General features: G+C 54.3%; 2 protein-coding genes across 11 annotated transcripts; both read left to right on the plus strand.

The window, feature by feature from the left end:
- The first annotated feature begins 13 nt into the window (after positions 1 to 13).
- On the plus strand, positions 14 to 8,026 carry IST1 (IST1 factor associated with ESCRT-III). 9 transcript variants are annotated; one of them, XM_072346281.1, is made up of 10 exons: positions 22 to 377; positions 1,252 to 1,351; positions 2,004 to 2,184; positions 2,451 to 2,538; positions 2,873 to 2,956; positions 3,346 to 3,456; positions 3,812 to 4,018; positions 4,476 to 4,568; positions 5,653 to 5,701; positions 6,768 to 8,026. In XM_072346281.1, exons 1-10 carry the CDS (start codon positions 156 to 158, stop codon positions 6,965 to 6,967), a joined length of 1,335 nt encoding a protein of 444 aa, XP_072202382.1. In that variant the 5' UTR covers positions 22 to 155; the 3' UTR covers positions 6,968 to 8,026. The 9 variants fall into 9 exon arrangements, with proteins under 9 accessions (XP_072202384.1, XP_072202382.1, XP_072202380.1 ...); XM_072346279.1 differs by having other exon boundaries at positions 57 to 377; positions 1,252 to 1,367; XM_072346284.1 differs by having other exon boundaries at positions 347 to 604.
- On the plus strand, positions 8,003 to 11,702 carry DHODH (dihydroorotate dehydrogenase (quinone)). 2 transcript variants are annotated; one of them, XR_011904981.1, is made up of 9 exons: positions 8,423 to 8,678; positions 8,807 to 9,006; positions 9,226 to 9,308; positions 9,657 to 9,844; positions 10,214 to 10,327; positions 10,659 to 10,812; positions 10,880 to 11,039; positions 11,159 to 11,322; positions 11,420 to 11,702. XR_011904981.1 is itself a non-coding variant. In XM_072346306.1 (8 exons), exons 1-8 carry the CDS (start codon positions 8,469 to 8,471, stop codon positions 11,211 to 11,213), a joined length of 1,164 nt encoding a protein of 387 aa, XP_072202407.1. In that variant the 5' UTR covers positions 8,003 to 8,468; the 3' UTR covers positions 11,214 to 11,702. The 2 variants fall into 2 exon arrangements, 1 of the variants encoding a protein (XP_072202407.1); XM_072346306.1 differs by having other exon boundaries at positions 8,003 to 8,678; positions 11,159 to 11,702.
- Positions 11,703 to 12,554: the final 852 nt, after the last annotated feature.

The raw sequence follows: 12,554 nt of genomic DNA on the forward strand, positions 1-12,554 counted from the left end.
ACACGCCCGCCCAGGGGAGCAGCGCTCCGCAGCGGGGCTCTCGGCTCTCAGCTCTCGGTTCTCAGCCCGTGTCCATTCGCGGACATGGAGGCCCCAGGGAGCCCCGAGCCGCGCGCGGCGGGACGGAGGGCTCTGCGGCCGCCAGGACAGCCCCAATGGAAACGCACGGCGTCCCGGGCCGAGATCAGCGGCGCTTCCCCCGAGCGCGCTCCTCTCCCACGTTCTCTCACGGCCGCCCCCACGAGTCCGGCTGTCAGCGCGCGGGGCGGGGCAGCGGAACGAGACGCCGCCGGAACCTCCGCGCCGGGTCCAGGCAGCGGCGGGCGCGCAGTGAGAGGTGCAACAGGAAACGCGGTGCGAGAGAGTCCCTCCGCCGGGTAACGTAGTCCCTCTCGCCTCTCTCGCAGCCGTCGTCACGTCGCTTTCCGCGGACGCTGCCGCGCCGGTGCGTTATTCGGAGCCGTTCGGCCTCGGCGGCCTCTGTCGCAGCCCGGCCGTGCCCCAGGCGGGCAGCGGGGAGCAGTCGGACCGGAGGATCCTTCCGCGAGTAGCGAGGTGGTGCTGCGCGCCGCCATTTTAGGTGCCTGCAGTCGGCGGGGCGGCGGTGAGTGGGGCCGGGGCGGTGGAGGGGCTCGTTGCCGAGCAGACCTGCCGCGCTGTTCCGGGTGCTCCTGGGCGCAGCGCCGCTCGTGGGGACACCCCGGCGGTGCTGAGCTCTGCTGGGGGAGGTTCGCGTCGGCGGGGCGAGGTGTTTCCTTGTGTGGGGCGGGCAGTGGTGGGATACGGGGCTGTCAGGAGCACGGAGCGGTGCGGCGGCGGGCGGCTCGTGCTGAGGCGTTCGTGTAGCTCTGTGAGGTTATTGACGTGTTGTAGGAGTACATTCAAGTTACAGGCAGAACTTTTCATGGTGTCAGGTGGAAATAGTACAGAGTTTTATGTATCGGCGTTTGTTTGACCTTAGTTGGCTCTGTGCGTTCTGATAATTGCTCTGATGTTTGAACAGATCGGCTCAATGATCTGCACGTACTCTACACGGCAGTGAATGTACACAGGCTGCTGTCTGTATGCTGGGTATTACCGTGATCCAGCAGCCTGCTCCTGCTCCTTTGCTACAAACCAGCTCTTCCAGTGTTGGCCCGGGGGATGATTTTTTTACAAAAGTTTCTTGTCATAGTGAAATTCTGTCATTTCCTTTATTTCTGTTTCTTATTTCTTTAGTGGTACCAATGATCTTCCCCTCTCTTCCCATAGAAACTGCTCATCATGTTGGGCTCTGGATTCAAGGCTGAGCGCCTGCGTGTCAACCTGCGCCTTGTCATCAATCGCCTCAAACTGCTGGAGAAAAAGAAGAGTGAGTATTGGAGGGGGTAGGTGTGACCCTGGGTACTTTTGGGGCCCACAAAACTTGAGGAAAAGATTTCTTCTTTTTTTTTTTCTTTCTTCTGGAGACAAGGGAGCTTTGCTGGCCAAGTAGGAAATAGCCTTTGCTTTTTGTTGCTGGACCCAAGCCTTGCACTCTGCCTGGGTGTGTTGATCCCCAGAGGAATAGGTTGGCCCTAGTGTGATCTCCATACAGCTTCCTGTCAGATAGGGTGAGTGGCATCACAGCTGTGTGCCATATGTGAAAGAACATCCACATTTGCCCAGAAGGTTGTTTCCTGGACCTTCTGTGCCTGCACAGTGAAATTTCTGTGTGCTGTGGATGACTCGCCTCACTTGGCTGCTCTGCCCTGTTTAGATATGGAACGAGATTAGATATAGATGGCATTTTCCCCATAGTTCTGATTTTCTCTACAAGGAAATTAAAGGTGTGAGAGAGTTTCTGGCAGCTAAAAACAACTCTGCTTTTCCCTATGAGTTTCTGTGGTAGGACCAAGACACAAGGACTCCGCTTAGCTGTGACTAAGCTTGATGGGGAGAGGGAAGTTGGTGATGGGTGTATGTGTGGTAGGGGCAGTAGCCCTTGCCAGCACAGTGACTGGCCTTGGGGATATGTGCTGCAGCTGAATTGGCCCAGAAGGCAAGGAAGGAGATTGCAGATTATCTGGCAGCTGGAAAAGATGAGCGTGCTAGGATTCGTGTGGAGCACATCATCCGTGAAGATTACCTTGTGGAAGCCATGGAGATCCTGGAGCTCTACTGCGATCTACTGCTAGCCCGCTTTGGCTTGATTCAGTCCATGAAGTAAGTACTGTCCTAGAGGGTGTTGTGTGGGAGAGAGTCCAGGCCCCTCTGGGTTGAGGGAGAGATACTGCTGGGATCAGACTGGGAATACAGAAGGTCACCTGTTTTTATTTTGTGTCCTAGGACCTCCAGAGACCTCTTCTTCCCTGGCAGGGAAGACTCTGGAGTGCAACAGGAAGGGCTGGGGACATTTGGGCTAAGCAGGTGGAGGGCTGCAAAAACAAAGTATGTGGTGTGGAGATAGGATTTCCTTCTGTTTTCCTTAGGGAGCTGGACTCTGGCCTGGCAGAAGCAGTTTCTACGCTGATTTGGGCTGCACCGCGACTCCAGTCAGAAGTGGCTGAATTGAAGATTGTGAGTAGGGTTGTTTGAGGTGTGTTATGCATGGAGGGTGCGGGTAGAACTGCCAGAAACCATTGGAAGATTGAGCATTGAACTCTGTCGTTGAGGCAGAGGACGTTTTTATGGGCACTGCAGGTGGGGACCACATACCAGGTTTCACTTCTACAAGGAATCCCGAAGCCTTAGGAGTGGCTAAGGCTGCTCAGCTGGGTGCACTTGGCTGCAGAAATTAGGGCAACCAAGTGCATCCACTTGGAGAGGGCTGTGGGGACTGCAGATCATGCAGGATGCGTGTTGGGAGTAAAGCAAGGATGTATATGATCCCAGAGTTTCTCTCCTGCTGCAGGTTGCTGATCAGCTGTGCGCCAAATACAGCAAGGAGTACGGGAAGCTGTGCCGCACAAACCAGATTGGAACAGTTAATGACAGGGTAATGAACTGGTAGAACAGCTGAAGCTGGAAGAGCAGATAGTCTGCTGTGGATTTCTGCCCCTTGTTCACGTGACTGGTGGCTGACGTCTGGCTGACTGTGGAGCTGGGTGTGACAGTTGTGGGGATTGGCCTACCTTTAAACACAGAAGCCTGGTGCTGATGTCCCTGTCGGGTGGGGCCAGGCTGTCTTGCCTGTGGATGTAGAGGAGCAGAGTGCTTAGAGCCCTGCCTTGTGGCTGCCGGAAGCCTCTACTGTTGCAGTGCTGTGCAGGGTGGGAAGGGTTCCTCAGGACTGCGCTGTGCTCCCCACAGCAGGTGATCCTGACTGTGACTGAGCCGTGCCATTCTGCGCTGTTCTTGATGAGCGTCTCTGCACTCTTGTTTCAGCTGATGCACAAGCTGAGTGTGGAGGCACCTCCCAAGATTCTGGTGGAGAGATATCTCATTGAAATTGCCAAGAACTACAATGTTCCCTATGAACCTGACTCAGTGGTGATGGTGAGTGAGGCGCATGCAAGTCTATGGCTCCCTTCCACGTTACAGTGACTGAAATTTCCTGTTAGAGCTGTGGAGCATAAGGTCATGGCGTAGCACCAGAGTTTATGGTAATTTCACTTGGGTGTTTTCTAGACAGCCTTAGCATAGAGGGATCCCTTCTACTTCCCAAAGTCCTCCAGCATATGGCAGAAGTTAGGCAGACAAGACTGCTGTCTAGTCTCCTTTCTGACTCTCATTAATAAGGTTGCTGTCTGTTCTGTCCTTCTGTTCCTGTCCCATCTTTCCCAGTTACAAATGCTGCATCTACTGCTGTTCAGAAGATTGTGATCAGAAAAGTTTCTTCTTCCCTTCCTAGGCTGAAGCCCCTGCAGGTGTTGAGGCAGATCTGATTGATGTGGGATTCACAGATGATGTGAAGAAAGGCGGCCATGGAGGGGGAGGAGGTGGTGGATTTACAGCTCCACTGGTTGGTCTTGATGGTTTAGTGCCCGTGCCAGTGCCAATGCCTATGCCCATGCCATCAACAAATCCTCCCTTCTCCTATCCACCTCCAAAGGGACCGGTAAGCATCTATGTTTTGAGCGTGCCCTTTTCCTCTGGAGAGCTTTGACTGTGATGCCCCACACCTGCTGACTGGAAAGTATTTGTACCTGGTAGTTTTATGTAGCAAAAGTCCATCTTCTTACTGTGAGACTATATGGAATAGAAGTTCTTGGCTGCAGTACGTTATGCTTTTGGCCTGGTACTTCTAATGCTGTGAGGCATGAAGTGTTAGTTTTGCTGGTTCTTTAGAATAACTAATAGTCCTTTTAGCTTGTTGCAGGGGACTGTGTCTGACTAATACCTGAGAATCTTTTCCTAGCGAGTATAAGCCGTACCAAATTGGGTACTCGTCTGCATGTATCTTAGACTTCTGCTTTCTCTGACTCTCTCATAATAGCTGTAGGTGTATTGTGTCCCATGGAGTCTCTCCCAGATGAATTGGCTGGTATTTGACTATTTAATTTCTCTATGTACAGGAGAACTTCAGTGGCCTGCCAGTGGGGACCTATCAGCCTTTTACTAACATTCATCCACCACCAATTCCAGCAAACCCACCAACGTATGAATCTGTAAGTGCCTGATGTGAATCACCGCTGTAGGCAGCAGAGGGAAACTTGAGGGCTGTAGTAGCTACAGAAAATGCAGATGTTCATTAAACGTACCATCTGAGCTTTTGGGTGGTGCTTGGTATTGATTTTGCTGAATAGCTGAGTGATGTGGTGAGAGAAACTGGTGAGAAGTTCTTTCCTTTGCAACCAAAACTTGTGAAAGCCAAGATTTGTTTTTTGTTACCCTGTTGTCAAATGCTTATCATTGTAATCATTGTAATGAACAGGGCCCACAAATTCCTTTTTTTTTTTTTTTAATGTGACAGTTTTACCACCTTCATTCTCTGTAGGTGCAGCTACAGGCTTTTCTCAGTCCTTGGGGACAAGAATGGAGAGTTTGGAGCGGATTTTTTTTTTCCCATGCTTTTATTTCATGCAGTTTATGATGGTGCGTCTCATTTTGCTGTTGGTGATGTGCTTCTTTCTGCAAACCTTGAATAGTATTAAGTATAGCTCAGTATCTGTGTGCACTAGCCACGCAGAAGCCTTTAAGTCTAGGAGATGCAGGCACAGCAGCTGTTAGTAGGTAGGGATAGGTGGCACTGATTGCAGCCCACCAGGTAGGGAGAGTTCTTCCAGCACAGCTGATCATGCTTTGAGCCTTTGTCCCCACCGGTCCAAGACCCAAGACACCTTTATTTCATCACTGCTGGTCACAAGGGCTTACCTATTGCTTGTGAAAGTAAGCAGTTGCTGTATTACTGTGAGGGAAGAGAACAGCCTTCTCTCTCTTTCGTCCTTGAGAAACGTTTTTAAATCTGGTGGTGGATATACTCTATCTAGTTCCAAAATATTGCCAGTAAAGTTGCTTTGATGGATAAGGAGGGAGGGAAATGAGAGCACTGCCTCCTTGGGAGGAGTGTCAGATTTTTATGGGTATACTGAAAATTAGGGGCTTTATTTATTTATTTTTCTTGCCGGGGGATGTCATATGCATTGCTGTGCGTGACTGGCTGCTGCTGTTGCCTATGAGCTTAGCCTGTATGGCTCTGGTATTCTGTGCCTGCTGGATGGGAGAGCTATAGTAACAGAGAGCCTTTTTCAGATTGATGAGCCTGATGCTGACAAGGATGCTGCTTCTGCATCGGTGGCAGGTATGTCGAAGTGTGGGAACTTGGAGGTGGTTTGGAGCTGTGGTTCGCCTGGGACTGTAGTGTCCTTGTGAGTAGGCTTTCCCAAATGGAACAACGTGTACAACTTGACATGTCTTGAGAGCAGGATCTGAGTTTTGGAGAGGGCCCTGGTAGGAATTTTCTCACGCAGGAAGGGTCTGAGAAACTTAAGAGTTAGAGTTTGACTTTGAAGTCAGACTGGGTTTCTAGCTTAAGCTAACTTGTCAGACCAAATCCAGGAGTTTGCAGAAGAAAATGGGAAAGCAATGGATTTAAATAATACGTTTTTATACAACGTAAGCAATATATTCTTAAGGAGCAGAAAGAGAAAAGCAGGCACTAAGAGGCAGATAAGTTTGTATTAATGCAGCGGAGCAGAGCTAGTGAGAGTTGTTCTCTGTCCGTCTACCTGAATGCTCGTGATGTGCTTCAGGCACTGTAATTGGATCACAGTTAATCTCTAGTCTTGCACAGTGCACTTCTCTGTAAGTTCTGAAAGCATCTGTTATCTCTAGCATTTGATCAGGTCAGAGCAGGTTTTGAAGGAAGCTGCCACCTGCTATCTCCAGCAAGGATTCCTCACAATCCTTTTTGAAGTAGCGGTGGTGTGTGACGGAGATGCACCTACGGCTGCAGTGGAATTGGTGCACCTCAGTTTAACAACTGGGTGATGGGAGCATAAGATACCTTGGTATCTCTGTGTCTCTTTAGGAGGCGTTGGATTGGAGAAAATTGGAATTTAGAGTCCCCGTGGTGTAGTCCAGCTGATACAGGTGTGCAGGAGTTGTAGCTGCACAGCCTCACCTGTGGCAGCAAAGGGGAAGTCTGTAGTATATCTGTAGAATGGGGTGACCGGCCTATGGCTGCATCTCCTTGCAGCCGTGTAAACCTTTTCCACACTGAGTCTCAAACAGATGGAGCTGTGTTAGTGCTGGCCATTGGTTCTGCTTTTTTGGTGCAGTGGTGTTCTGTGTATCTCTGTCTTTTGGCTTGATTAATGTGGTGGTGAGTGGGGTGAAAATGTTTATTTTGTTCTTATTCTAAACAGGGCCTGGACCCAAACCAGAAGCTTCTCCAAAACCAAGAGTTGGACCTCCTAATACCATCGATAATTTTGTACTGCCTGAATTGCCTTCTGTGCCAGATACGCTGCCAACAGCATCTGCTGGTGCCAATTCTTCTGCCTCTGAAGACATTGACTTTGATGATCTTTCTCGGAGATTTGAGGAGCTAAAGAAGAAAACATAAGACTGATTGGGCTACAACTCCAATGAAAAGGGCAGGAGCTGTGACTGCTGCTTCTCTCTGAAACACTCTCCTTCGATTGGTTTCCTGTATTAACCTCAAATGAACACTTCTTTTTGAGCTCTCTTCCTGCTGTTCTTAAACCACATGCTATCGCCTTCCCAGTCCTTGTTGCTCCAGGAGCTGAACTGTGGAGACTCTTAGGAGATGAAAGCAGAGAGCAGCTCCAACCAATCTAGGTAGCTACAGAGAAAGGCCTTGCTTGACTGATGTTGCTGGCTGTTTCTGTGGCAGCTGTGTGCTTTCTACAGAGAAAGGTGATGAGGGTTGAAAGGGCTTTCTCATGTTTCTGGCTTCAAGGGGAGTGTTATCTACCAGCTGCCCAGCTCTGCTTTATGGTATGTATGGCCAGGGTGAGAGAGAGAGAGATGTCTATCTCTGTGGTAAGGTTTTAAACTGACTGGGGCAGAGGCAGGAGGTACCGTTGTGTTTGGACACGGTATTGCCCTTTAGGCTTTGTGGTACCCTGGCGCCATTCCTCTGGCTCCAGCTGGACCTGGTTGCAGTTTGTGCTGGAAGCCGCTCCTTCAGGCTGGGAACTCTCAGGGAGCCGCCTGTGGCCATTGCTGCGCTGCCTGGTGGGAGGGGAAGGCAGCTTCCCTTTCAGACAGGAGCAGCCCCGTATGGTTTGCTGCTTCAGCAGCGCGTTCACACAACCTGCTGGAAGTGCGTGTGGAGAGAATAGAGGGTGGGTCTGTGGGGCACCAGAGTGGGTTCTGGCTGCCATGGCTGTATCTGCCCCATGTTCTGTATCTGTTGTTCCAGCGCTCCCAGCTGTGGAGAGCTGCTCTCTGGGGTCGGGCTGAGGGTGGAGCAGGGTGACGGGAAGCTGGCGGAGCTGTTTGTACGGCCTGGTTGGTTTGTCAGGGGGGGCTGTTGTGTTCAGGTGGAGGTGCTGCTCAATATGACCTATTCTGTACAATGTACCTGTACATAACACTTCACTCTTTGCAGTTTCGGTTGATTTGTACCTTCAGTTCTAATAAAGACGGGCTGCGAGCAGCTCCGGCTGCCTTTGGTCGCTGCTGTACGGAGAGCGCGTGGGAGGGGAGCCCCGCGTGGGGAGCGGCGGCAGTGCTGGGTGCGTGTGGGATGGAGAGCGGGGTCGGGACCGGCGCGTCACGTGCCACGGGCGAAGATCTTTTGTCCCGCCGGTCTCGACACCGCCGAGCAGCGCGCGCCGCTCCTGCGGGCCCCGCCCCGTCCGCCCCTGGCGCCGCTTCCGTTGGCTTTCCGGCCGCCCGCCGCGTTCCTATTGGCTGTGAGGGCGGCTCTCCGCCAATGGCGCTCTCTGGCTGCCGGAAGCGCCGCTGCCCGCGGCGGGCCGAGCGGGGCGGCACTGCGCGTGGCGGAGGGCGCGGGTCGGGCGGTGTACGGGAGGTGTTCGGAAGTTGTTCGGAAGTTGTTCGGGAGGTGTTCGGGCGCTGTTCGGGCTGCGGAGCTGATGCGGCGGCGCCTGCGGTTGCTGACGGCGGCGCTGGGCGGCTGCGGGCTGCTGCTGGGCTCGGCGCTGGCGGCGGGCGACGAGCGGTTCTACGCCGCCGTGGCGATGCCCGCGCTCCGCGCCGTCACCCCGGAGGCTGCCCACGGCTTGGCCCTGCGCGCCGCCGCCCTCGGGCTTCTGCCGCCGTCCCGTCCCGACGGCCCCGCGCTGGTACGGCCCCGCCGGGCGGGAGGCGGTGAGGGATTCGCGGAGCGTTGCGTGCGGGAGGCGGCCGGAGCTGCTACTGCTGCTACTGCCGCTGCTGCCGCTGCTGCCGCCTTAGCGGCGCTTCCCCGCAGGAGGTGCGCGTCCTCGGGCTGCGGTTCCGTAACCCGCTGGGGCTGGCGGCCGGCTTTGACAAACACGGCGAGGCCGTGGACGGGCTGTACAGGACGGGCTTCGGCTTTGTGGAAGTGGGAACCGTCACGCCCGAGCCTCAGGAGGGCAATCCCAAACCCAGAGTCTTTCGGCTGGTGGAAGATGAGGCGGTCATTAACAGGTGGGGGCTCACAAACCGCCGGGAGGGGCTGATGGCGGTGCGGGGATGCAGAGGGTTCCGTGGGTGCTCCCAACTGTCCCCTGAATGATGGACCGAGTGTGCTGAGCTGACACAGGGCGCTGGGCCGGGCCCCTTGTTGCTCGCTTTCTTGCTCGCTTTCTTACTGCTCGGGCCTGGCAAGCACCGGTCCAGCCCTGAGCCTCATCTTTTCTGATGCAGATATGGATTCAACAGCCATGGCCATGCTGCAGTGGAGCGTAGGCTGCGGGCCCGCCAAGAGGCACAGCTCAAGCTCACAGCTGGTGAGACAAGCTCTTAAGGCTTTCTTTTGGGGATTGGCAGAGCGGGTTTGGGGGTCTCCACGCTAGTTGCAGGCCGAGGGAGGTATGTAAAGCCAACAGTGCTCCAACTGGATGCTTTCCAAGGGCAGCCTCTATGAGTGGTCTGTCTGGAGATGGTGGTGCTGGGAAACGTTGGCTGGGCCAGCTGCACAGTGGGCCTGTGGCTGGAGGATGGTCTGAGGTGCAGCTGTAGGAAACTCCTCCTCATCTCAATGTTTAGCTGGTACAGGGGCTTTCTTTGTCCCGCACTCTGGCCCCTTGGGCGGTGGTTGGACCTTCTATACTGGCTCAGGCATGTCTGCATTCCAGCGGGGATGCCTCTTGGAGTCAACCTGGGCAAGAACAAGAGCTCTACGGACGCTGCAGCTGACTACGTGACTGGAGTCCGGACGCTGGGCCCCTTGGCTGACTACCTGGTTGTGAATGTGTCAAGCCCAAATACTCCGGGGCTGCGGGACCTTCAGGGCAAGAGTGAGCTGCGGGACCTGCTGACCAAGGTGGGTAAGGAGCACCTCCAGTGCAGGGAGGAGAGAGGCTTCCTGGGTTGATGGGCGAAGCCACCAAGATGTCCTCTGATCAACTACTGAGTCTGTGAGCCAGTGCTGTGTGCTGGAGTGCTGCTCTCCAGCAAGAGGCAGATGAACAGCGAGGCGCTACTCTGTGTTTTGTTCCTGCAAGCCACCTACACCATGGCATCGCAAGTCATCACAGTTTTGACTGGGCCCTCGACTCACGTGTATTGTACACCGCAGGCCCTGTGCTTTTGGTGCTGTATGGGAACAAAAGGACCTGACCCTGTGCTGCCTGTTGCTGTGGATGCAGGTAGTACCCCCTACTAAACGCTGTTCCTTTGTGTCCTGCTGCAGGTGCTGGCAGAGAGGGACATGCTGCCATGTGAGCGTAAGCCAGCTGTGCTGGTGAAGATTGCTCCAGATCTCACTGAGCAGGATAAGAAGGACATAGCTGGTGTTGTGTGTGAGGTGAGGGGGTGGGGGCCCAGCACAGTGGTGATAAGGAGAGGCTGACGAGAAGCTGGGTGTGTGTACCTCTGGCTCTGCCTGAGCACAGTGCCAGACAGCAGTGGTCCCTTGAAGGGACAGCAGACCTGCAGCTCTGGCTGGCTGGAGGAATCACATTATGCTTCACTGTAAGTCTGAGGGTCTGTGTACATCCCACCAGACCTCTGGGACTGCAGATAGTGAGGGATGACTCCTGGGTATGTTGCTGGGGGACATCCAAGCTGTCCTGTCAGCCTGTTTGTTGACTTGGCTGTTTGCAGCACATGGGTCTTTATGCTGCTGCCTCCCCCAGGTTGGTGTGGATGGACTGATAGTCAGCAACACCACCATCAGCCGCCCCAGCAGCCTCCAGAGCATAAATCGCCTGGAGTCTGGGGGCCTCAGCGGGAAGCCCCTGCGAGAGCTCTCCACACAGACAGTGCGGGAGATGTATGCCCTCACACAAGGTAGGGGCAGGGCTCAGGGTGCATCCTGCCCTCACCCCTGCTGTCCTGACTCTGTACTTGCCCGCAGGCCGGGTGCCCATCATTGGGGTGGGTGGGGTGAGCAGTGGCCGTGATGCCTTGGAGAAGATCCGTGCTGGAGCCTCGCTTGTGCAGATGTACACAGCACTAGTGTACCATGGGCCCCCAGTGGTGGGGACGGTGAAGCGGGAGCTGGAGGAGCTGCTGAGGTGAGCAAAGGGCTCAGGAAAGGCTGAAGGCAGCTGGGTGCCTGTGCACGAGCACTGGCATTTTAGGACTGAGCAGCAGTGCTGGGCCTGCAAGGCTGTCATGCACTGTTCTTGATCAGGGAGCAGGGGTTCAAGAGCGTCATGGAAGCAGTTGGAGCCGATCACCAGCGCTGACAGACAGCAGGATCAAGATCTAGCCATGGCAAACCAGGAATGGCTGTGATGTTTCCAGAGTGGTTAGGCTGGGACTGAGCCAATGCCCTGGTCCTGGCCCTTGTGAAGGGTCAGTAATGGTGGGAAGCTGGGGAAGGGGCCTCTGTAGTAATGCTACTGCTCATGGCTGTACTTCTGGCTTTCCTGTGGGCTGTGTTCCCCTGCAGAAGCCAGTGGTTGGTCAGGCTCCACTTGAGCTTAGGAAGGCCAGCTGTACAGTGATGGGACAGTCCTCAGTACCTCCAGTACTGACCAACCCCAAGCACTGTGTTGAGTACCCCTTCAGTTCTGGAACCTCTCCTGCTCACTCTGGTTAGTGCTGGGTCATGCACTGCAGCCTCCAGAGTGGCGTCTCTCCTCTCTTGCCCTCATCTGCTGTCTGCACAGTGCTTTAATAACCCTGTGGGTCCTGGTCCTGACCTAGAGTTAATAAACATTTATCTTACCTTGTGTGCTGCTCTGGTAACATCCCTTTGCCTTCCCAGACTCCAGGGACAAGGCTAGCTCTCAGCCAAGAGATCTGTGTGTTGTATTGTTCCTGGTTCCTGGCTCATCGTGGTGTGCCCAGCTGTACCTGGGGCCTGGCCTCAGGAGATGTCAGGAGCTGTTTTTCCTGTTGCTCAGACAGCTGTGGTTACACTCTTATCATTTATTATGGACAGGCCCCATTTACTCACTCCACTGGAAGCTGCAAGTTATGTCCGGGTCTTCCTGGCAGCAACTGCTGCTTCATGCTGGACTGCTAGCGGTCTCTTGCCTGTCCTTGAGTGATGCTGTGTGACTGACGTAGCTTTGCCTCTGCAGCAGTTCCCCACCACCCTGCACTATGGGATTACACGACAACGATGAGCTCCACCAAACCTGTTTGTGGTCCTGAGGAGCAGCCGTTCAGGAGCGGGAGTGAGAGCTGACCCGTGATGTCTGCACTCCTTTGCTCTGTTTGGTGCCGTGTACCCTGTGCCACCCCCTTAATTTCTTGGATGCCTTTATTCTGACACGGTGCTGTCTGCAGCTCTAACAGGGATATCTGACCGTTGGCTTTCACACGCTGCCTGTTCACCTGCACTAAAGGCACTGAAGTTGGTTCTCCTGGATATGGGGCAGTTACGTGTCCTGCAGTGCTTCATCCTGTGCTCTGCTGCTGGTCTGACAGCTGTGGAGAAGTTCTGTGCCCTCCAGCTGTGTTTACCCGAGTGTGGTGGTGCTCGACCAGCCTGTGGGCTGCGATCTTTTCCAACCTGGGTACTTCTATGACCTGCACACCCGTGTGCAGGCCGGGGCTGCAGCACGTCTCCAGCCCGC

The sequence above is a fragment of the Excalfactoria chinensis genome, chromosome 11 (genome assembly GCF_039878825.1).
Source record: "Excalfactoria chinensis isolate bCotChi1 chromosome 11, bCotChi1.hap2, whole genome shotgun sequence".
Classification (NCBI taxonomy): Eukaryota; Metazoa; Chordata; class Aves; order Galliformes; family Phasianidae; genus Excalfactoria; species Excalfactoria chinensis.